Source organism: Mesoplodon bidens (genome assembly GCF_964165515.1).
Source record: "Mesoplodon bidens genome assembly, chromosome: 5".
NCBI lineage: Eukaryota > Metazoa > Chordata > Mammalia > Artiodactyla > Ziphiidae > Mesoplodon > Mesoplodon bidens.
Genome location: NC_138161.1, coordinates 67,636,232 through 67,662,095, shown reverse-complemented (window position 1 = coordinate 67,662,095; position 25,864 = coordinate 67,636,232). Strand labels below are relative to the sequence as shown.

The following is a 25,864-nucleotide window of genomic DNA, read 5'->3' as shown; positions in this document are numbered from 1 at the left end:
CAAGTTTGCTAGAGATTTCAGAAATAAGGTTCTTAATAATATATTCCTTCCTGGCGGTTTAGCTAATATTCCTTAGAAGTATTCTGACAATATTAATTAGCAGAACACCACCGATAGAAAAAATAAACTCTGATATAATCAGTACAAATACTTTATGATCTGTATATTATAGCCTATCTGTTGAATTTTACTTGAAAACCATATAAAACAATTCTAGGCTTCCCCCAAGGTTACATGATTTATGATCAGTGACAGCAAGGACTGTTAATATGCCTGAAATGTAAATGCTTGATTTTATTCATTTTTCAGATCATGCATCACAGAAATCTAAGGTTTTTCTTCCATATTTAGGTTTATAAACTCTGATATGAGAGGAACCCAAAGATCATCAACCAGAAGCAGCTGGAATATCTAAACCTACTTCTCAACAATCTAAGCCTGGTCCCTACTTTCAAAGACTATAAAACCAAAGACTGAAGTTGCCCTAATTTAAAAAAACCTAAAATTTACAAACTATATAAACTAAATATATGTATATGGCATAAGCATAAGGATACATAAACAAAGAATATTGCCCAACATTCCAGTTCTACAAGGATTAAGTTGCAACCCACTGCAGTCACCCACTGACAGTGCCCCCAGAGGGGAATTCAGGACAGAGAAAAACAGGATGGAGCATTCTGTGTTTTAGATATATGGTCCCTAGACAGTTAAGATTCATATCTAAGGAAGAATTTCAGTGACCCCAGATTCTTGCATCTTCCCATACATAGAAAAGCACTTAAATCATTAACTTGAGATGTCTGTTCCTTGTGATTAGCAGTAATCTTTTATGCTTGACTACATGTATTTCCCAGCCAAAAAATTAATATATATACTGGCTCCTCCCCTATGGTTTTGGAGCAGTTCCTCAGAGCTATCTGAGAGGCTATCTCCCAGCTATAGTCCTCAGTAAGACCCTCAATAAAACTTCACTCACAACTCTCATATTGTGTGTCTTTCTTTCAGTTGACAAGTATATAGAAATGTATACAGTTAAATGGCCGATTTAAGAGGGCTTAGAGTTCCCAAAGACGCTTGGTTAAATTCTCCTTCATTGACTGAAGCCTTGCATTCATGATACATTTAAAGATATTTTCCCCTCCACAATAAATTGTGATATTAATGATTATTCTCAAGTTCAAGATAATTAATTTATCTTTCACAAAAAGATAAATATCACATTTTTGTAAGCATTAAAATAGGCAATGTCGGACAGCATTGTCTTTTAATTTCATGTAAAAGAATGAAATTAGAACACTCCCTAACACCATACACAAAAATAAACTCCAAATGGATTAAAAACCTAAATGTAAGACCGGACACTATAAAGCTCTTAGAGGAAAACATAGGCAGAACACTCTTTGATATAAATCACAGCAAGATCTTTTTTGACCCACCTCCTAGAGTCATGAAAATAAAAACAAAAATAAACAAATGGAACCTAATGAAAGTTAAAAGGTGTTGCACAGCAAAGGAAACCACTAAAAAAATGAAAAGACAACCCTCAGAATGGGAGAAAATATTTGCAAATGAGGCAACTGACAAGGGGTTAATCTCCAAAGTCTACAAACAGCTCATGCAGCTCAATATCAAAAAAACAAACAGCCCAAAGAAAACATGGGTGGAAAAAATGGCCAAGAGGCACAAGAAAAGATGCTCAACATTACTAATTGTTAGAAAAATGCAAATCAAAACTACAATGATGTATCACCTCACACTGGTCAGAATGGCCATCATCAAAAAAACCTACAAACAATAAATGCTGGAGAGTGTGTAGAGAAAAGGGAACCCTCCTACACTGTTGGTGGGAATGCAAATTGGCACAACCACTATGGAGAACAGTACGGAGATTCCTCAAAAAACTAAAAATAGAACTACCATATGACTCAGTAACCCTACTCCTGGGCATATACCTGGAGAAAACCATAATTCAAAAAGATACATGCACGCCAATGTTCATTACAGCACCATTTACAATAGCCAGGACATGACAGCAGCCTAAATGTCCATCAACAGAAGAATGAATAAAGAAGATGTGCTACATATATACAGTGGAATATTACTCACCCATAAAAGGCACGAAATAGTGCCATTTGCAGAGACGTGGACAGACCCAGAGACTGTCATACAGAGTGAAATAAATCAGAAGGAGAAAAACAAATACCATATAATATCGCTTATATGTGGAATCTAGAAAAATGGTATAGATGAACTTATTTGCAAAGCAGAAATAGAGACACAGATGTAGAGAACAAACTTATGGATACCAAGGGGGGTGGGTGGGATGAAGCAGGAGATTGGGATTGACATATATACACTACTGTGTATAAAATAGGTAACTAATGAGAACCTACTGTATAGCACAGGGAACTCTACTCAATGCTCTGTGGTGACCTAAATGGGAAAGAAATCTAAAAAAGAGGGGATATATGTATACGTATGACTGATTCACTTTCCTGTACAGCAGAAACTAATAAAACATTGTAAAGCAACTATACTCCAATAAAAATTAATTTTAAAAAGTAGGCAGTGCCTGCAAAGTTCCTAAGATTTAAACTTGTCCAAAATCTGTCAGCTTGGTCTTTTATGTTCCTACCAGTTAAATATACCTCAAATGAGTTAATAAAATTATAATTGGAAATCATCACCATCAATCAATTTCTTCTCCCCAAAATGGCTATAAAAGAGGCCAGAACATTTCCTTCAACATTCCAATTGTGAGGGGAAAAAAACTCATTCTGCCTATCTACACAAAAGGGTAGGGCCAGATCTACTCAAAACACTGACAAACAAAAAATCTTACAAGTAGAGAAAGAGATAAAATCAATATGTCAATATCTGAGGTAGGTAATATTTTTTGTGGTAAAGGTACAAGGAACAGTATAACAACTCTTGACTGATCTATTTTTCATATCCTGAAATATTTGCTACATTACTTATTTTAAAATTTAAGATAGGGCTTCCCTGGTGGCGCAGTGGTTGAGAGTCCGCCTGCCGATGCAGGGGACACGGGTTCGTGCCCCGATCCGGGAGGATCCCACATGCCGCAGAGCGGCTGGGCCGGTGAGCCATGGCTGCTGAGCCTGCACGTCTGGAGCCTGTGCTCCGCAACGGGAGAGGCCACAACAGTGAGAGGCCCGTGTACCGCAAAAGAAAAAAAAAATTTAAGATAAAATAACCAAAATTAGATCTAATATAAAGAAAGAAGTCCTATCTAGTTTTAGCAAATAGCTAAAATATAAATTTCCTCCTCTCAAAAAAATACTGGATTAACAAAAACTTCCACTGATGCTGAATCCCAAAATAATGTGGACATAATACTCATGAATACTACTCAGAATACTGAAGGTTAATGATTCAAATATTACAGTATGCATATAAGAAGAAAAAGAAAAAGCTCCAGATGGAAAAAGGAAGAATGTCTGTATAGCTGCCATCCTTTTTTCTCATCAAAACTATAAAAACAGGTTTACTTCATTAAGCTCTGCCCATACAGTGATGATTCCTTATGAACTATTACCATTCAACAAAATAAAATAAGCACTTTCTTGAGCTCTCAGCAGTGGCTGCCTGTCTCTACTATCTACCTAACTCAGTTTTGACTAGTACTTGCTAATCTGTGTAAATTTACTTCTCAGAGGTTTCTTTTTCTTTCATTAGTATCAATTTTTCCTGTAATAGCCCTTCTCAATCACACCAAAAAGTTTGACTGTTTCCCAAATAATAAACAAATATCAGATCATTTAATAGTTAAATAACAGATACAGATAATAAAATACAAATTTTACTTCATCTCAAGGTGGATTATCAGCTAAGTAGATGTCTGTTATATTCTAGCTCTGGTTGAAACCAACACTAGAAACATTAAAATTTGGGACAATTTGTTACAAATAAAATCTAATAACATTTTCCATATCCATTCATAAAATTTTCTTTTTCCAATTATTATTTCATTCTAAAATGGGAGAATTTTAATTCTGATCAATTCACCATCTTTGAAAATATTAACCTTGGATGTGCAATGTTGCACAACACTTAGTACCAACATTTTTGGATGTCTAAAACCTCTGTCTCATATCTTTTTAAGGTAAAAAAGAAGCAAAAGGGTGAAAGTATAGGAGGTAACTTCCATGATCAAAAGGTGTAGAACTACATTTAGTATTTACTTGACTTTTAAATTTTAGGTCTGGGTTTTCAGCACCTTGAGCTAAGGAAAAGAACACATCATTGGTGAAGTCCTAGTTTATAGCAAGGAGAACAAGAATGCTAGGAGTTCCCATTAGAAAAGGACTGAATCTATATCAATTATGAATTTTCTATGAAAATAAACTATTATAAAAGTAAGCATAAATATTATTTCTAGCTATTATTTTTTAAATTCTTTCAAAAATTAACCTGAAACTTGCTCGGGAAATAATTTTCTTACACATTAAGAAATTGTTTAACTCTTACATTCTTACCGTTCTCTGTTAAATTTAAGAGAATGAAGAACAGCTGGCCTTTTTTGTCTAAGGTTCCACAAATGAAGTGTATCATCTGAACCTGCACTGACCAAAGCACCCTGGAACAAAATGAAGACAAAGTGAGCGATTTACTTAATTTATGGGTTTTTTTTTTGTGAAGCAAAACAAGCTAATTTATTTAATTTTTCACTGATTTTAATGTTATTTGTATTTATATAATGTAGAAATACAAGGAAGGACAATGCACATACTTCAGTCAGGAAGCCTAAGAATGCTAACAGTAGAAGAAGCAGGTAAACTACTGTATATGGATTGGTGAGAATGATTAGTTCAAGGAATATGCATTTATCAATAGAGGGATTATTATTATAAGATTCATTGTGACTATTAAAGATTTCTTATATTTTCTTTGGGAAAAACTAAGTTTAATTTTTTTGTTGTTTTTACTATTTACACATATACCATGTAGCTCTACAGAAAAGCAAACATCCAACCCAGTTTTAAATTGCAATCTGGTCATATAAAAATACGTTTGTATAAATTTTCTGTATAGTTAAGAAGTATATAGTCTTCCTAAAAGAAGTATATAGTCTTCCTTAAAATTTTCTGTATAGTTAAGAAGTATATAGTCTTCCTATATAGTATATTTGATATAATTTAGTTTTCTTACTTCAAGAAGCTTCATCTATGACAAAAGAAAACATCTGTAATAAAAGAAAACGTTTCTCCAACTAGAATTCAGTATAACTACAAAAATAATACTAAGATCCTTTTTATACAAAGCCTCCAAATAAAAATGAATCCTACTTCAAATACAATAGGATGGGTTCTACCTATTAGTATGGCAGACACCACATGGGCAGAAAATTAGCTGCCATGTATGACTCCATATACATATTTTAAACTATTTATTTTACTGAGTTGAGTAAGATCATCTTAAACTATGTCAGAACTTTTGCCATTATGAATTTCCCAGCAAAAAAACATCAATGCTTGCCCTATGTCAGAGCCTGAAGCTACTCTAGAGTATTGAATGTGTTCTGTAAAAGTGATCTTGCACAATTATGGTAGTCCTGAGATACCTAAAATTCTTTTCATACTTTACAAAGTACTCGGTTACAAGTAACCTTTCACAGTTTATTAAATCAATCACAGATATAAAAATGATCAACCATGTAGATGTTAGGAAGAACTATACTGAAATTCCTAGAATTTACTTCTTCTTTAGGAATTAGAGGAGAGAAGAATATAGGAATCTAAATGTTCTTCCATAACAATTCCTATGACAAACATATGCTCATGTAGCCTATGATGGTTCTCTTGATATTATATACCTATGATTTTAGTCTCAAAGAAAAATAACTTTTAAAACAATAATCATAATCAAAGAGTATAACCATTAAAATGCTTAAAAATGTGTACAAATTGCATATTTGTATATAAATATGTAAATACACATATTCAAAGAGGTATATACATTGATATATACATTTTTAAATGAACACATAGATAATTACATTCATGCAATAAAATGTATCCTACACGTGCCTTGAGGATTTTTGTGGTTGTCTGCTTTTTTTGTAAACTGTTCTCAAGTGTTCTACATATTCAAATTAGAAAATTATTAGGACTGCTTGGAAGTACTTGATGAACTACCATTTTTTTTTGAGATATAGAATAGTGATCTCATTTCTCAGGAAAGTGGAAACTCATTTGGGATAGGGTGCAGATAGACTATGATACATGAAATTAATAAAACATGCTCTACAGTAAATAGTTATGTGTTATACAAAAGATACAATATGCCAAAGGCAATGAAAGTAAAATAAATCAGCAGATATTCAATAATATCTTAGTGTAATAGCTGAATAAATCTAGGAAGGAAGTCAGTATTAATAATTCTATGATAAAACTAGGAGATAACTTAGCATTTGAGGGAAGTGAACAGAACCACTGAACAGCACCAACAGAAATATAAGACACATGAAAGTAAGCACATCGGCAGGGTGTCTAGGGCTCATTTACAAAAGCAAATCCATAAGAAGCACTACTAATGAAGATCTGTGAAAAGATTAAAAACTGAATAAAAACACAGGTCAAGAGGTCAGAAGCTGGGAAGTTTGGAAAAAGGTACAGAAGTTGAGTATAAGGCAGATCAAGGTGAGCAGTTCAGGATAGACAATGTAAACACTGGAAAGATGTTGAAGGCTTGCCTTTATTTCTTCTTAGTTATGTAACAGCACAGAGGCAAACTTATGGCCTTGAAGACAATTCTCAGAGGACAGGACACAGAGAAAATCACCTGGAAACAACTTATGCCTGCCAGTAAACATCCATGCAGAAGGCAAAAGGCTGAGATCTCTCAACTAGGAGCTATAGAGTAACACTGAGACTTCAAAAAGGTTGTCAGTCTAGACACTAAAGACTAGTTATTATGATAAAAAAAATTTTTAATGTTTCCCCTGCTCTTCCTTATTTCCCTCTCTCGTTTTGGTACCCCACAGCAAGTATGCCTACAACATGAAATATGCTAGGCTGGTCAACAAGGAGAATCTCACAGCCGTCTGAGAAAGATTTTTGAGCTAAGAGAAGTAAAAAGTGGACATTTCCCAATATCACAAATTTTTCATGCCTCAGGTATCTCTGGTATAAAGTTATATGAAACATTTCACCCATGTTTATGAGTAAAAGTTCTTAGAATATATATATATGCAAATATATAGAGATACTGAATAAAAGATCATCATTCATGCCACAAGAAACAACCAGTGATACCTCTTTTTTTTTTCTTTCGACACACTGAGTTCAATCTCCTAAGTGCCCAAGTTTGGTATGGCATAAACTCTTAAAACATTTTTGCGTTGACTGGATCACTTAACATAAAAGAGTTCAAAAGATTCAAGGATCCATTGTAAAAATATGAGTCAAGAAGGCCTTAAATAGCCTTCAACTACTGGAAGATCTGCAAACTTTCTGAGCTTTGCAAACTTTGTCTTTAGGGAGTTCTTCATCACCATAGGTCTATAAAAATAGGAGTAGGGTAGGCAGCCAATTGTTATAAAGCTATGCATATGTATACCAACAAATGAATATGGAGATATATACAGACAAAGAAGCCCAAAGTAAATAACTGGAAAGATTATTTAATGGAAGATAAAGACAAAACATGAAAATTAATGCTGGATTAGAAAACAAATTGGTGGGAGGAGAGTGTGTAGAGGGAGAATTTAATGGTCAGTGTATCAATCAAAGGATTTTAGTAATTTTTTTAAAACCATTTAAACAATTAATCTATAAATTATACTATGCAATCACAATAACAGGATCTTCTGGTACATACAAAATTTTTCCTTTAAAATTTAATAAACTGACAAACACAGGAGTACAGTCTTTTGTGAAAAATGTGACCATGAACAATATTGCATACGTATATATCTTTAAGCATGTAGAAAAATAATATTAAAAAGATTACACAATGTGTGTGTGAGATAGAAATATCTAAGAAAACCCTTACCTCATTGATCAAGAATTGGAGCTGCAGAACAGCTGCACCACTTTCATGTTGACAATAACAATCAACGCCAGGTCTCCCAAGTCTGAAATAATAAAAGTCAAGGATTCTAACATTTTAATTATCATTAATATTAATGTGTAAAGAAAAAACTAACTTACTTAGCAACTGACATTTGGCTTACTAGTTATCTTTATTTTTGTAAATAAAGAGTTGAAAAATCTTGGTCTTAGTTGATGGAAATTACATTATATAGCATTGCTTGTCAACAAAATGGCCAGATAAAATGTCCCTCATACATAATCAACCCCCCTCAAGAACAATAATTTTGCATCTACACTCACAGACAAAAGTGCCTTCACAGGAGCTTCAGGATCCAGGTTGGAGATTGTGAAACCCTGGTGCAGTCCAAGAATGAAGAGAGCCATTTTGAGGAGACAGGCTTGCACTTAGGCAGCTGACTCACTGACTGTGGTCTCAGCTATAGAAACAGAAATAGCTCTGTACCCCTGAGAACTTAGCTACAGCTCCATTTGACTCTGGGTCTGTCACCAGCATATGCCACATGTCAAGGGACCCAAAGGAGTCACACTCATTCATGTATCAGGTAATAGGCATAATAAAGAACTTAAAGAACTTGTTCCTGGTTGTAGAACAGGAAGTGACCTTTGAACCAGCTCCAGCCTCACTAGGCTGCGGTGTGGGAACGCCTGAAGGTAAGCCCCTGGAAGTAAGGTACAGTCCCTCAGACTGTGGATTCTGAAACGGCCTGTAACAGGGCTCCAGCAAGTCCCAGCCACAGTCTAGGAACAATCATGCTGGCAAAGGAACCCTATAGGAAACCTGCTTGTCTGTACCCTCTAAGATCCTAAAAGGGGTTTATACTCAGCTCAAGCCCCCTCACTCTCACAGTCTTCTAGAATTTCTGCTTGCACAAAGACCAGGCAGGAGACACTCCTGTCTCTGTCCCCTGGAGTTCCTGAAAAGACCCTGTATGTGACTCCAGCTTCCTCATAACTACAGTCTGCCAGTCTACAGCAGTCCTGAGGGTCCAAGTTCTCAGTAGGAAACACACCTGGCTGCAACCTTGGAGACCTGAAAGGGCCCTACACTGAGTCCTAGCCCCTCCGAATTGCAGGCTGTGAACAGTTCTGCTGCCACAGGTACCCAACAGGACACACTCCTGTATGCACCCCCAGAGATCCTGAAAGGGCCTAATACTCCCAACCACAATCCACAAGCAGTCCTGGCACAGGGACCTGTCAGAAAACATAACTGCACTCCAAGAGATCCTGAAAGGGTCCTATACTCAACTCCAGCCCCTCTGGCCACAGTCAGGGACCAATTCAGCCCATCCAGTGATCTGGAGGGAGACATACCCATCCATGACTGCAGAGCAAATCTTGGCTGTGGAATGTGAAACAGCATTGAGGCTCAGTTCCAGCACCTCTCAGCCACAGTCCAGGGTCAGTCCTGTCCATCCAGGGACCCATCCAGTGACCAGGCAGCAGTCCACCCAAGATCTGGCAGGAGCCACACCCACTATTTACCTGGTAATAGGCTTGCTATCTGGGGACCCATACATGGACCCTAAAGCAGACCCTTGTCCCAGTCCCACCCTACTGAACAAGGTACTGCAGGTAGTCACATCTACCTGGGGACTGGAAGGGATCCACACCAGCATAAGACCCAGTATCAAGCCCACAAATCATAGATGCTACTACAGACCCAGCAAAAGCCACACAACTGGCTCCAATGCATCACAACTGCAATTATGGAAGTAATCCTATCAGCTCAGGAAACAAACAGAACGTCTTTATCCTCTGAAACCAGTCTGTAAAGACTGGAAGAGGTGCTTGCTTCACAAATGCACAGACACTAATGTAAGGCTACATAGACAACAAAGAATTATGCAAATATGACACCACCAAAGGAAAGTAATAGAGCTCCAGCAACTGACCCTAAAGAAATGGAAATTTATGATTTCCCTGACAAAGAATGTAAAATCATCATCTTAAACTGTATGAAATGCAAGAAAACACAGATATACAACTAAGCAAAATCAGGAAAACAATTCACGAACAAAATGCACTTAATAAAGAAATGGAGAGATCAAGATGGTGGAGTAGAAGGACATTGGGCTCACCTCCCCCAATGAATGCATCAAAAACAGATCTACACGTGGAGCAACTCTAGCTGAAAACAAACTAGAGACTGGCAGAAAGGCTCTTTTACAACCAAGGCTATAAAGAAAGACCCACATGGAGTCGGGTAGGAAGGGAGGAGAGGGGATCAGGCTGGGACCAGTTCTTGTAGCAGGAAACAGAGAAGAGGAAAGGAATATCACAGGTTGGGAGATCTTCCCTGGGGACTGAGGGATTTGAACAACATATTGGGCACCCCAGCCATTGGGTTGGATATCAGGTAGATGAGTCCCGTGAGCAGGTTTAAAAACCAGTGGGATGTACCAGAGAGTTGAAAGAAACTGAGACTCCACTCACGCACGCTTGCTTACTCCCAGGAACAAGGTGGAGAAAGCAGGCTGAAAACGCCCCAGGGCTCTGGCCAGTTTCCCACTACTGCCCCAGTGCACCCCAGCCTGCACCTGGAGACTGATGCAGCCCCTCTTCCTCCAGCACATCTCTCCACTAGGACAAAGGCTGCCACTGCTAAGGAATAACATACTTGGAGGTGATGGAGCTGGTGTGCAACCAGCCCTGAATCTGAACAGGGTGAGGGCGGCCACTGCTGGTGTGTGGGGAGGAAGCAGTTTGGGAGCAGTCTGGGGCTCTGACTCCTGTATGGGAACCAACCCAGTAGGCACCCTGGCCCACGGCAGGCAGTTGCTCCAGCTCCTCTTGCTCCAGAACTGCTCTCCGCTAGGGTGAAGGTACACACATTTGGAGGAAGCAGAGCCAGCTAGGGCCAGGCCCTGCTACTAAACAGGGCAAGGGAGGACGTTTCTGGTGAGCACATGAAGGCAGCGGATCAGAAATGGCCTGGGGCTCTGACTGGCTTGCTGGAACCATACCAGGGCATAACCCAGCCCCACTGGAGGCTGCTCAAGCCCCTCTTCCTCTTATGTTCCCTTCCACTGGGGTGGAGGTGCCAACACCGGGGGCAGGGGAGAGTGCACACTTACAGGGAATGGAACCAGCTCCAATCGACACATGGGACTTCAGCTCCAGCATCTTGGGCCCCAAACCCACTCCTATAGGGTGGTGACAGCCACTGAGCATAGAAGAAACCCAGGTTCACACCTGGCTCTGGCTCTAGCCCCTCCACCTCCACCCCTGCCTCCCAGCAAGGTGGTAGCTGCCAGCACACCCAAAAGGAAGATGTGACCTGTGCTCACTTCAGATTAGCAATCCCAAGAAAGCCACTGAGCATGTGAAGACTGCATGGGGATGCTGTCACACAGGACACCCCTGCAAGACTGAAATAGGTAAATGTTTCACCTAATTTTGTAAAGACAAAGAAAGTTAAGCAAAATGAGAAGACAAAGGAATTTGTTTCAAGCAAAAGAACAAGAAACAAAGCCCTGAAAAAACAACTAATGAAACAGAGATAAATAATTTGCCAGATAAAGAGTTCAAAGCATTAGTAATAAGAATGCTAACTGAACTTGGGAAGAGAATAGATGAACACAGTGAGAATTTTAACAGGGAACTAGAAAATATAAAAAAGAACCAGTCAGAGAAAAAGATTAACGGGAATGAAAAACATACTAGAAGGATTTAACAGCAGACTAGGTGATGCAGAAGAATGCATAAGCAATCTGTAAGACAGAATAATGGAAATCACCCAATCATAACAGCAAAAAGAAAAATAAATTTTAAAAGGTAAGGATAGTTTAAGGGATCACTGAGGCAACATCAAGCATACTAACATTTGCATTATAGAGGTTCAAGAAGGAGCAATAGAGAAAGGGGTTGAAAATGTGTTTGATGAAATTATGGCTAAAAAATTTTCAAGCCTGAAGAAGGAAACAGACATCCAGATATAGGAAGCACAGAGGATCCCAAACAAAATGAACTGAAGAGACCCACACCAAGAGGTATCATAATTAAAATGGAAAAAGTTAAAGATAAAGAGAGAATTCTAAAGGCAGCAAATGAAAAACAAAGAGTCACATACAAGGGAATGACCATAAGGATATCAGCTGATTATTCTACAGATTTTGCAGGCCAGAAGGGAGTGGCATGATATATTTAAAGTGCTGAAAGGGGAAACCTACAACCTGAGATACTCTGTCCCGCAGGATTATCATTTATAAATGAAGGAGAGAAAAAAATTTCTCAGACAAGCAAAAACTAGAAGAGTTCATCAATACTAACTAAACTGACTAAAAAAGAATTGTTAAAGCGTCTTCCCTAAATGAAAAAGGAATGGCTACAACAAGAAGTAAGAATTTATAGGAAAGGAAAAATCCCACTAGTAAAGGCAAATATATAGTAAAAACTGTGGATCAACCACTTAAATAAGCTAATATGAAGATTAAAAGGCAAAAATTGTAAAATCAACTATAACTACAATAAACAGTTAAGGGATAAATATGAAGATGTAAAATATGACATCAAAAACAAAAAACATGGGGGAGGGGAGTAAAAGATGTAGATCTTTTAGAATGTGTTTAAACTTAAATGACTACTGCTTTGGAAGAGGTAGACATAGTTATAGGTCAACATATATAAACTCCATGCTAACCACAAATCAAAACCATACAATAGGCAATAGGTACACAAAAACTAGAAAGAAAGGAACACAGGCATACCACACACCCACACCCACACCCACACCCACACCCACACCCACACACACACAAAACCATCAAACCACAGGGGAAGAAATTAAAATAAGAAGAAAAGAACAGAGAAGAACAAAAACAACAACAAACAAGTAACAAAAAAAAGTAACAAAATGGAAATAAGTACATACCAATCAATGCTCTCTTTATATGTCAATGGATTAAATGCTCAAATCAAAAGACATAAGGTGCTGATTGTATTTTTTAAAAAACCCAGGACACATCTATATGCTGGCTGTAAGAGACTCACTTCAAAGCTAAAGGCACCCAGACTATAAGTGAGGTAACAGAAAATGATATTTCATGCAAATGCAAATGACAGGAAAGATGGAGTAGCAATACTCCCATCAGAAAAATCAACCAAAAAAGAAAAAGAAGGGCATCATATAATGATAAAGGGGTCAATACAAGTAGAGGATATAACACTCGTTAGCATATATACAGCTAATATAGGAGCACATAAGTAAATGAAGCAAATTTTAACAGATGTAAAGGGAGAAATTGACAATAATACAATAATAGTAGGGTACTTTAACATCCTCTTACATCAATAAACAGATTATCCAGAAAAAAAATTAAGAAACAGTAGTCTTAAATGACACATTAGACCAACTGGACTTAATAGGTATCTAAAGGACTATACATCACCAAACAGCAGACTACACATTCTTTTCAAGGGCACAAGGAATGTTCTCCAGGATATATTACATGCTATGCCATAAAACATGTTTAAACAAATTTAAAAGGATAAAAAGATATCAAGCATTTTTTCTGAAAAACAAAAAGCAAATTAGAAACTAATACAAAACTACAGATCAATCACAGAAAGAAAAATGGGTAAAAAAAATGGAGACTAAACAACATGCAACTAAAAAGCCAATAGATCAATGAAGAAATCATAAAATACCTCAAGACAAATAAAACTAAAAATGCAACTTTCCAAAATCTATGGGACACACACACAAAAAGCCATTTTAAGAGGGAAGTTTACAGTGATATAGGCCTCCATCAAGAAATAAGAAAAGGGCTTCCCTGGTGGCGCAGTGGTTGAGAGTCCGCCTGCCAGTGCAGGGGGCGCGGGTTCGTGCCCCGGTCTGGGAGGATCCCACGTGCCGCGGAGCGGCTGGGCCCGTGAGCCATGGCCGCTGGGCCTGCGCGTCCGGAGCCTGTGCTCCGCAAGGGGAGAGGCCACAGTAGTGAGAGGCCTGCGTACCGCAAAAAAAAAAAAAAAAAAAAAGAAATAAGAAAAATCTCAAATGAACAACCTAACCTACCATCTGAAAGAATTAAAAAAAAAAAAAAAAGGAACAAACAAAGCCCAAAGTCAGGAGAAGGAAGGAAATAATAAAGATCAGAAAGGAAATAAATAAAGTAGTGACCCTCACGCACAAAAAAACCCTGAAAAATCAATAAAACCAAGAACTGATTTTTTGAAAACATAAACAAAATTGATAAGTTTATAGCTAGGCTCATCAAGAAAAAAAAAAGACAAGATCCAAATTAACAACATAAGAAATAGGAGAATTTATAATCGATATCACAAAGGTAAAAAAACATAAGAGAATACTACAAACAGTTATATGCCAATAAACTGAACAACCTAGATAAAATAAATAAATTCTTAGAACCATATTCTTCCAAGACTGATTCAGGAAGAGAGAGACAATCTGAACAAACTCACTAGTAGTGGAATTGAATTTATAATTTTTTTTTTTTTTTGCGGTACACGGGCCTCTCACTGTTGTGTCCTCTCCCATTGCAGAGCACAGGCTCCAGACACGCAGGCTCAGCAGCCATGGCTCACGGGCCCAACTGCTCCACGGCATGTGGGATCTTCCCAGACCAGGGCATGAACCCACGTCCCCTGCATCAGCAAGCGGACTCTCAACCACTGCGCCACCAGGGAATGCCTGAAGTTATAATTTTTAAAAGCTCCCAGCAAACAAGACTCCAGGACCAAACCACTTCACCAGGAAATTCTACCAAACATAAAAAGAAGAACTAATACCAATACCTGTCCTTCACAAACTATTCCAAAATAGTCAAGAAGAGGGAACACTTCCAGATTCACTCTATGAGGCCATTGTTATCCGAATACCTAAACCAAAGACACCACAAAAAAAAAAGAAGAAAGAGGGGCTTCCCTGGTGGCGCAGTGGTTGAGAGTCTGCCTGCCGATGCGGGGGACACGGGTTCGAGCCCTGGTCTGGGAGGATCCCACATGCCGCAGAGCAACTGGGCCCGTGAGCCACAACTGCTGAGCCTGCGCGTCTGGAGCTTGCGCTCCGCAACAGGAGAGGCCGCGATAGTGAGAGGCCTGCGCACTGCGATGAGGAGTGGTCCCCACTTGCCACAGCTGGGGGAAGCCCTCGCACAGAAACGAAGACCCAACACAGCAAAAATAAATAAATTAATTAATAAACTCCTACCCCCAACATCTAAAAAAAAAAAAAAAAAAAAAAAAAGAAGAAAGAAAATTACAAAGGACGGAGACAAGATGGTGGAGTAGAGGGACATAAGCTCACTGCTCTTATGAAAACACCAAAATCACAACTAACTGATAAACAAGTATCTACAAAAAACAAAACAAAATAAACAAAAAAAGCTGGAACCTACGAAAAAAATCCCCTATATCCAAAGACAAAGAAGAAGCCACAATGAGACAGTAAGAGTGGTGCAACTGCTATAAAATCAAATCCCATACCCACCAGGTAGGCGACCCACAAACTGGAAAATAATTATACCACAGAAGTGAAAGTTCTGAGCCCCACATCAGGCTCCCCAGCCTGGGCGTCTGACAATGGTGTCAACAGGAGGAGAAGCCCCCAGAGAATCTGGCTTTGAAGGCTACCAGGGTTTGATCACAGGAATTCCAGGACTGGGGGAAACACAAACACCACTCTTGGAGGGTGCACGCAAGGTCTCGTGTGTATCAGAATGCATGGAAAAAGCAGTGATCTCATAAAAGACTGTGCCAGACCTATCTGCTGGTATTGGAGGGTCTCCTGTGGAGGTGGGAGAAGGCTGTGCTCATTACAGGGACAAAGACACTGGCAGCAGCAGCTCTTGAGAGTACTCATTGGTGTGAGCCCTCCTGGAGACTGTCATATTCTTAACACCTGGCCCCACCTTCCAGCCTGCAGGCTCCAGTGCTGGGATGCCTCAGGCCAAACAACCAACAAGATGGGAAAACAGCTCCACCCATCAGCAGACAGGGTGCATAAAGTCTTCCTGAACGCACAGCCCTCTAGACACACCCCTTGGCACAGCCCCACCCACCAGAGAAACAAGACACAGCTCCACCCACCAGTGGGCAAGAACCAGTGTCCTGCACAAGCCTCTTAGACAGCCTCATCCACTAGGGAGCAGACAGCAGAAGCAAGAAAAACTATAGCCCTGCTGCCAATGTAAAGGAAACCACAATCACAGAAAGTTAGACAAAATGATATATGGCTGAGGAATAAGTCCCAGATGAAGGAACAAGATAAAACCACAGAACAACAAAGCAAGGTGGAGACAGGCAATCTACCCAAAAAAGAATTCACAATAACAGTAAAGACGATCCAAGATCTCAGAAAGAGAGTGGAGGCACAGATCGAGAAGACACAAGAAATGCTTAAAAAACATCTAGAAGAACTAAAGAACAAACAAACAGAGATGAACAACATGATAACTGAAATGAAAAATACACTAGAAGGAATCAATAACAGAATAACTGAGGCAGAACAGATAAGTGAACTGGAAGACAGAGTGGTGGAAATCACTGCTGCAGAACAGAATAAAGAAAAAAGAATGAAAAGAAACAAGGACAGTCTAAGAGACTTCTGGGACAATATAAAATGCACCAACATTTGCATTATAGGGGTCCCAGAGGGAGAAAAGAGAGAAAAAGGCCCTCAGAAAATATTTAAAGAGATAACTGATGAAAACTTCCCTGACACGGGAAAGGAAACAGTCACCCAAGCCCAAGAAGCGCAGTGAGTCACAGGCAGGATAAACCCAAGGAGGAATATGCCGAGACACATACTAATCAAATTACAAAAATTAAAGACAAAGAAAAAATATTAAAAGCAACAAGGGAAAAGCAACAAATAACTTACAAGACATCCCCACAAGGTTATCAGCTGTTTCTCAGGAGAAGCTCTGCAGGCCAGAAGTGAGTAGCCCGATATATTTAAAGTGATGAAAGGAAAGAACCTACAACCAAGAATACTTTACCCAGCAAGGCTCTCATTCATATTCGACAGAGAAATGAAAGCTTTATAGAAAAGCAAAAGCTAAGAGAATTCAGCACCACCAGAACAGCTCTGCAACAGATGCTTAAGGAACTTCTCTACAGGGAAAAGAAGAGACCAAAACTAGACACAAAAAAATTACGAATGGAAAACCTCTCTGGTAAAGAAAAACACACAGTAAAGATAGGAAATCATCCACAAACAAATATGATATCATGACCAGCATTCGTGAGAAGAGGAGAGCACAAATGCAGGATATTGAAAATGCATTTGAAATCAAAAGACCAGCAACGTAAAACAATATTGTTTCTATATAGACTGATATCAAAACCTCATGGTAACCCCAAACCGAAAAATCTACAATAGATACACATGCAAAAAAGAAAAAGAAACCCACACATAATGTTAAAGTTAGTCATCAAATCACAAGAGAAAAAAAGAGTAAGGGAAGAAAAAAGACCTACAAAAACAAATCCTAAACAATTAACAAAATGGCAATAAGAACATACATATCAGTAATTACCTTAAACGTAAACAGATTAAATGCCCCAATCAAAAGACATACACTTGCTGAATGGATACAAAAACAAGACCCATATATATGCTGTCTACAAGAGACAAACTTCAGATCTGGGGACACATACAGACTGAAAGTGAGGGGATGGAAAGGTATTACATAAAAATGGAAATCAAAAGATAGCCAGAGTAGCAATACTCATATAAGACAAAAAGACATTAAAATAAAGACTGAAATGAGAGACAAAAAAGGGAACTACATAAAATTCAAGAGATCGGGCTTCCCTGGTGGCGCAGTGGTTGAGAGTCCGCCTGCCGACGCAGGGGACACGGGTTCGTGCCCCGGTCCGGGAAGATCCCACATGCCGCGGAGCGGCTAGGCCCGTAAGCCATGGCCGCTGAGCCTGCACATCCGGAGACTGTGCTCCGCAACGGGAGAGGCCACAACAGTGAGAGGCCCGTGTACAGCCAAAAAAAAAAAAAAAAAAAATTCAAGGGATCAATCCAAGAAGAAGATATAACAGTGGAAAATATATATGCACCAACATAGGAGCACCTCAATATATACGGCAAATGCTAACAGCCATAAAAGGAGAAATCAACAGTAACACAATAATAGTGGGGGACTTTAACACCCCACTTTCATCAATGGACAGATCATCCAGAAAGAAAACCAATAAGGAAACACAGGCCTTAAATGACACGTTAAACCAGATGGACTTAACTGATAGTTATAGAGCATTCCATCCAAAAGCAGCAGAATACACATTCTTTTCAAATGCACATGGAACGTTGTTCAGGATAGATCACATGCTGGGCCACAAAGCAATCCTTGGAAAATTTAAGAAAACTGAAATCATACCAAGCATTTTTACTCACCACAATGCTATGAGATTAAATATCAACTACAATAAAAAAAATTGTAAAAAACAAAGCACGAGGAGGCTGAACAATATGCTACTAAAAAACCAATGGATCACTGAAGAAATCAAAGAGGAAATCAAAAAATACCTAGAGACAAATGAAAATGAAAGCATGATGATCCCAAACCTATGAGACACAGCAAAAGCAGTTCTAAGAGGGAAGTTTAGAGCAATACAATCTTACCTAAGGAAACAAGGAAAATCTCAAATGAACAACCTAACCTTACACCTGAAGCAACTAGAGAAAGAAGAACAAACAAAACCCAAAGTTAGTAGAAGGAAAGAAATCATAAGGATCAGAGGAGAAATAAATGAAATAGAGACAAAGAAAACAATAGAAAAGATCAATGAAACTAAAAGCTGGTTCTTCGAGAATATAAACAAAATTGATAAACCTTTAGCCAGACTCATCAAGAAAAAAAGGGATAGGGCTCAAATCAATAAAATGAGAAATGAAAAAGAAGTTAAAATGGACACCACAGAAATACAAAGCATCCTAAGAGACTACTACAAGCAACTATATGCCAACAAAATGGACAACCTATAAGAAATGGACAAATTTTTAGAAAGCCACATCCTTCCAAGACTGAACCAGGAAGAAACAGAAAATATGAACAGACCAATCACAAGTATTGAAATTGAAACTGTGATTTAAAAACTCATAGCAAACAAAAGACCAGGACCATATGGCTTCACAGGTGAATTCTATCAAACATTTAGAGAAGAGTTAACACCTATCCTTCTGAAACTCTTCCATAAAATGCAGAGGAAGGAACTCTCCCAAACTCATTCTATGAGGCCACCATCACCCTGATACCAAAACCAGACAAAGATGTCACAAAAAAGAAAACTATAGGCCAATATCACTGATGAACATACATGCAAAAATCCTCAACAAAATACTAGCACACTGAATCTAACAATACATTAAAAGGATCATATGCCATGATCAAGTGGGATTTATCCCAGAGATGCAAGGGATTTTCAATATCTGCAAAGCCATTAGTGTGATGCACCACATCAACAAATTAAAGAATAAAAACCATATGATCATCTCAATAGATGCAGAAAAAGATTTTAACAAAATTCAACACCCATTTATGATTAAAAACTCTCCAGAAAGTGGGCACTGAGGAACATATCTCAACATAATAAAGGCCATATATGACAAACCTACAGCTAACATCACAGTCAAAGGCAAAAAGCTAAAAGCATTTTACCTAAGTTCAGGAAAAAGAGAAGGATGTCCACTCTTGCCACCTTTATTCAACATAGTTTTAGAAGTCCTAGCCATGGCAATCAGAGAAGAAAAATAAAAGGAATCCAAATTGGAAAAGAAGAAGTAAAACTGTCACTGTTTGCAGATGACATGATCCTATACATAGAAAATCCCAAAGTAGCTACCAGAAAACTACTAGAGCTCATCAATGAATTCTGTAAAGTTTCAGGATACAAAATTAATACACAGAAATCTGTTGCATTTTTAGACACTAACAATAAAAGATCAGATAAAGAAATTAAAGAAACACTCCCCTTTACCACTGCATAAAAAAGAATAAAATACCTAGGAATAAACTTACGTAAGGAGGCAAAAGACCTGTACACTGAAAACTATAAGATGCTGATGAAAGAAATCAAAGATGACACAAACAGATGGAAAGATATCCATGTTCATGGATTGGAAGAATCAACATTGTGAAAATTACTACACTACCCAAGGCAATGTACATATTCAATGCAATCCCTAGCAAATTACCAGTGACATTTTTTACAGAACTGGAACAAAAATCTTAAAATTTGTATGGAGACACAAAAGAGCCCAAATAACCAAAGCAAACTTGAGAAGGAAAAACGGAGCTGGAGGAATCAGCTCCCCTGACTTCAGACTACACTACAAAGCTACAGTCATCACAACAGTATGGTACTGGCACAAAACTGAAATATAGATCAATAGAACAGGATAGAAAGCCTAGAAATAAACCAACACACCTACGGTCAATTAATCCACAACAAAGGAGGCAAGAGTATAAAAGCAGAAAAGACAGTCTCTACAACACATTGTGCAGGGAAAACTGCACATCTACATGCAAAAGAATGAAATTAGAACATTCTTTAAGATGATACACAAAAATAAAATGGATTAAAGCCCTAATTGTAAGACCAGATACTATAAAACTCTTAGGGGAAAACAGGCAGAACACTCTTTGACATAAATCACAGCAATATCTTTTTCAAGTCATCTACTAGAGTAATGGAAATAAAAACAAAAATAAACAAATGGGACTAATTAAGCTCAAAAGCCTTTGCACAGCAAAGGAAACCATAAACGAAATAAAAAGACAACCCACAGGATGGGAGAAAATATTTGCAAACGATGCAACCAACAAGGAATTAATCTCCAAAATCTACAAACAGCTCATGAGCTCAATATATTAAAAAAAAAAAAAGAAAAAACCAAACAACCCAATCAAAAAATGGGCAGAAGATCTAAACAGACATTTCTCTAATGAAGACGTACAGATGGCCAAGAAGCACATGAGAAGATGCTCAACATCACTAATTATTAGAGAAATGCAAATCAGAACTACAATGAGGTACCAGCTCACTCCACTCATAATGGTCATCATCAAAAAGTCTACAAACAATGAATGTTGGAAAGAGTGTGGGGAAAAAGGAACCGTCCTACCCCACTGGGAATGTAAATTGGTACAGCCACTATGGAGAACAGTATGAAGGTTCCTCCAAAAACTACAAATACAGCTACCATATGATTCAGCAATCCCACTCCTGGGCATATACCTGGAGAAAAACATGGTTCGAAAGGATACATGCACCCCAATGTTCACTGCAGCACTATTTACAATAGCCAAGACATGGAAGCAACCTAAATGTCCATTGAAAGATAAATGGATAAAGAAGATGTGTTACATATATACAATGGAATATGATTAAGCCATTAAAAAGAATGAAATACTGCCATTTGCAGCAACATGGATTGACCTGGAGATTATCATACTGAGTGAAGTTAAGTCAGACAGAGAAAGACAAGTATCATATGATATTGCTTATATGTGGAATCTAAAAAAATGATACAAATGAACTAATTTATGAAACAGAAATACTCACAGACTTAGACAATGAACTTATGGTTACCAGGGGGAACTGGTGGTGGTGGCAGGGATAGATTGGTAGTTTGGGATTGACATGTACACACTACTATATTTGAAATAGTTAACCAACAAGGACCTACTATATAGCACAGGGAACTTGGCTCAATATTCTGTAATAACCTAAATGGGAAAAGAATTTGAAAAAGAATGGATACTTGTATGTGTATAACTGAATCGCTTACAGTTCACTGTATACCTAAAACTAACACAACATTGTTAAAGAAGTATACTCTAAGATAAAATTAAAAAAAGAAAATTATAGGCCAATATCTCTGATGAATGTGTATATAAAAATCCTCAAAAATATTAACAAACCAAACTTAATATATAAAAAGGACAATATACTGTGATCAATAGGATTTATTCCAGGGATGCAAGGAAGGTTACAATATCCACAAATCAATCAATGTAATACACCATGTTAACAAAATAAAGAATAAAAATCACATAATCATCTCAATAGGTGCAGAAAAGCATTTGACAAAAAGCAACATCCATTCATGATAAAAACTCTCATCAAAGTTGGTATGGAGGGAAGATATATCCACATAATAAAGTCCATTTATGACAAACCCACAGCTAACATCATACTCAATGTTGAAAAGCTAAAAGCTTTTCCTTTAAAATCAGGAACAAGACAAGGATGCCCACTCTCACCACTTCTATTTAACACAGTATTGGAATTCCTAGCAACAGCAATCAGACAAAAAAAAAAAAAAAAGAAATAAAAAGGCATCCAAATTGGAAGGGAAGAAACAAAACTGTCACTATTTGCAGAAGACATGAGACCATATAGAGAAAACCCTAAAGTGTCTCCCATCAAAAAAAAAAAAAAACAACTATTAGAACTTACAGACTAATTCAGTTAAGTTGTAGGATACAAGATTAACATACAGAAATCTGTTGCTTTTCTATACACTAAGAATGAAGTAACAGAAAGTGAAAGTAAGACAACAATCCCATTTGAAATCATATCAAGAAAAACAAAATACCTTAGAATAAACTTAACCAAGGAGGTAAAAGACCTATACTCTGAAAATTATAAAACACGAAGCAAGTTGAAGCTGACACAAAGAAAATGAAAAATATCCTGTGTTCATGGGCTGGAATAATTGATATTGATAAAGTATCCATACTACTCAAAGTAATCTACAGATTTAATGCAATCCCTATCAAAATACCCATGAAGTTTTTCACAGATCTAGAATAAATCATTCTAAAATTTATATGAAACCATTAAAGACCGCAAATAGCTAAAGCAATCTTGAGGGGAAAAAAAAAGAAAACAAAGCTAGAGATATCAGACCCCCTAACTTTAGACTCACTACAAAACTACAGTCATCAAAACAATATGGCACTGGCACAAAAACAGGCACAGAGATCAATGGAACAGAAGAGGGAGCCCAGAAATAAACCCATGCACATATAATCAATTAAACTATGACAAATATGGCAAAAATACACAATAGGAAAAAAGTCCCTTCAAAAAGTGGCGCTGGGAAAACTGGATAGCTACATGTAAAAGAAATAAATCAGAACATTTTCTCACACCTTATACAAAAATAAACTCAAAATGGATTAAATATATAAGGCCAGAAACCATAAAATTCCTAGTATAAAAGACAGGCAGGGGGCTTTCCTGGTGGCGCAGTGGTTGAGAGTCCGCCTGCTGTTGCAGGGGACATGGGTTCGTGCCCTGGTCCAGGAGGATCCCACATGCCGCGGAGTGGCTAGGCCTGTGAGCCATGGCTGCTGAGCCTGCGCGTCCGGAGCCTGTGCTCCGCAACAGAAGAGGCCACAACAGTGAGAGGCCCACATATCGCAAAAAAAAAAAAAAGACAGGCAGGACATTCTTTGACATAAGTCAGAGTAATATTTTTTTGGATCAATCTCCTCAGGCAAACGAAACAAAGGAAAAATAACAAATGGGACCTAAATAAATTTAAAAGGTTTTGCATAACAAAGGGAACCATTGGCAAAAGGAAATGATAACCTACTTAATGGGAGAAAAAACTGAAAATATGACCAATAAGGGTTAATGTCCCAAATATATAAAAAGCTCACATAATTCAATATCAGAAAAACAAACAACCCAATTAAAAATGGCAGAAGACCTGAATAGACATTTTTCCAAAGAAGACACACAGATGGCCAACAGGCACATAAAAAGATCCTCAACATTGCTAATCATCAGGGAAATGCAAATTAAAACCACAATGAGGTATCACCTCACACCTGTCAGAATAGCTATCTTCACAAAGACCACAAATAATGTGTTGGCAAGGATGTGGAGAAAATGGCATTCTTCACAGAATTAGAACAAAAAATTTTACAATTTGTATGGAAACACAAAAGACCCTGAATAGCCAAAGCAATCTTGTGAAAGAAAAATGGAGCCAGAGGAATCAGGCTCCCCGACTTCAAACTATACTACAAAGCTACAGTAATCAAGAGAGTATGGTACTGGCACAAAAACAGGAATATAGATCAATAGTATAGGATAGAAAGCCCAGAGATAAACCCACACACGTATGGTCACCTAATTTATGACAAAGGAAGCAAGAACATACAATGGAGAAAAGAAAGCCTCTTCAATAAGTGGTACTAGGAAAACTGGACAGCTACATGTACAAGAATGAAATTAGAACACTACCTAAAACTATTCACAAAAATAAACTCAAAATGGATTAAGGACCTAAATGTAAGACTGGACACTATAAAACTCGTAGAGGAAAACATAGGAAAAACACTCTGACATAAAACCACAGCAGGATCTTTTTTTGACCCACCTCCTAGAGTAATGAAAATAAAAACAAAAATAAACAAATGGGACCTAATTAAACTTAAAAGCTTTTGCACAGCAAAGGAAACCATAAACAAGACAAAAAGACAACCCTCAGAATGCAAGAAAATATTTGCAAATGAAACAATGGACTAAGGATTAATCTCCAACGGACAAAGGATTACCCTCCAAAATATACAAACAACTCATGGAGCTCAACCTCAAAAAAACAAACAATCCAATTAAAAAATGGGTGGAAGACCTAAATAGACATTTCACCAAAGAAGACATACTGATGGCCAAGAGGCACATGAAAAAATGCTCAACATCACTAATTATTAGAGCAATGCATATCAAAACTACAATGAGGTATCACCTCACACTGGTCAAAAAGGCCATTATCAAAAAATCTAGAAACAATAAATGCTGAAGAGCGTGTGTGAAAAGGGAACCCTCCTGCACTGTTGGTGGGAATGTAAAGTGATACAACCACTATGGAGAACAGTATGGAGGTTCCTTAAAAAAACTCAAAATAGAACTACCATATGACCGAGCAATCCCACTACTTGGCATATACCCTGAGAAAACCATAATTCAAAAAGGGACACGTACCACAATGTTCACTGCAGCACTATTTACAATAGCCAGGACATGGAAGCGATCTAAATGTCTATCGACAGATGAATGGAGAAAGAAGATGTGGCACATATATACAATGGAATATTACTCAGCCATAAAAATAAACAAAATTGAGGGCCTCCCTGGTGGCGCAGTGGTTGAGAGTCCGCCTGCCGATGCAGGGGATACGGGTTCGTGCCCCGGTCTGGGAGGATCCCATATGCCGCGGAGCGGCTGGGCCCGTGAGCCATGGCCGATGGGCCTGCGCATCCGGAGCCTGTGCTCCGCAACGGGAGAGGCCACAACAGTGAGAGGCCCGCATACCGCAAAAAGAAAAAATAAAAATAAAAAAAAAATAAATAAATAAATAAACAAAATTGAGTAATTTAATGAGGTGGATGGACCTAGAGTCTGTCATAGAGTGAAGTAAGTCAGAAAGAGAGAACAAATACCGTATTCTAATGCATATAAATGGAATCTTAAAAAAATGGTACTGATGAACCTAGTGGCAGAGCAGGAATAAAGACACAGATATAGAGAATGGACTTGAGGACATGGTGGGGGAGGGGGAAGCTGGGGCAAAGTGAGAGAAGCATCAACATATATACACTACCAAATGTAAAATAGATAGCTAGTGGAAAGCAGCAGAGTACAGGGAGATCAGCTCACTGCTTTGCGACAACCTAGAGGGGTGGGATAGGGAGGGTAGAAGGGAGGCTCAAGAGGGAGGGGATATGGGGATATATGTATGCATATGGCTGATTCACTTTGCTGTACAACAGAAACCAGCACAGCAT

General features: G+C 38.0%; 1 protein-coding gene across 6 annotated transcripts in view; it reads right to left on the bottom strand.

Annotated features, from left to right (window-relative positions):
- The window catches only part of STXBP5L (syntaxin binding protein 5L), a 380,840-nt gene that overhangs the window by 282,799 nt on the left and 72,177 nt on the right, over positions 1–25,864 (bottom strand). For all 6 annotated transcript variants that reach the window (XM_081235109.1, XM_081235110.1, XM_081235106.1 and 3 more), the window contains exons 4-5: positions 8,020–8,101; positions 4,503–4,603 (exon numbers count right to left, since the gene is read on the bottom strand). In XM_081235109.1, coding sequence (XP_081091235.1) covers positions 4,503–4,603; positions 8,020–8,101 — 183 coding nt within the window. The remainder of the gene's footprint in view (positions 1–4,502; positions 4,604–8,019; positions 8,102–25,864) is intronic.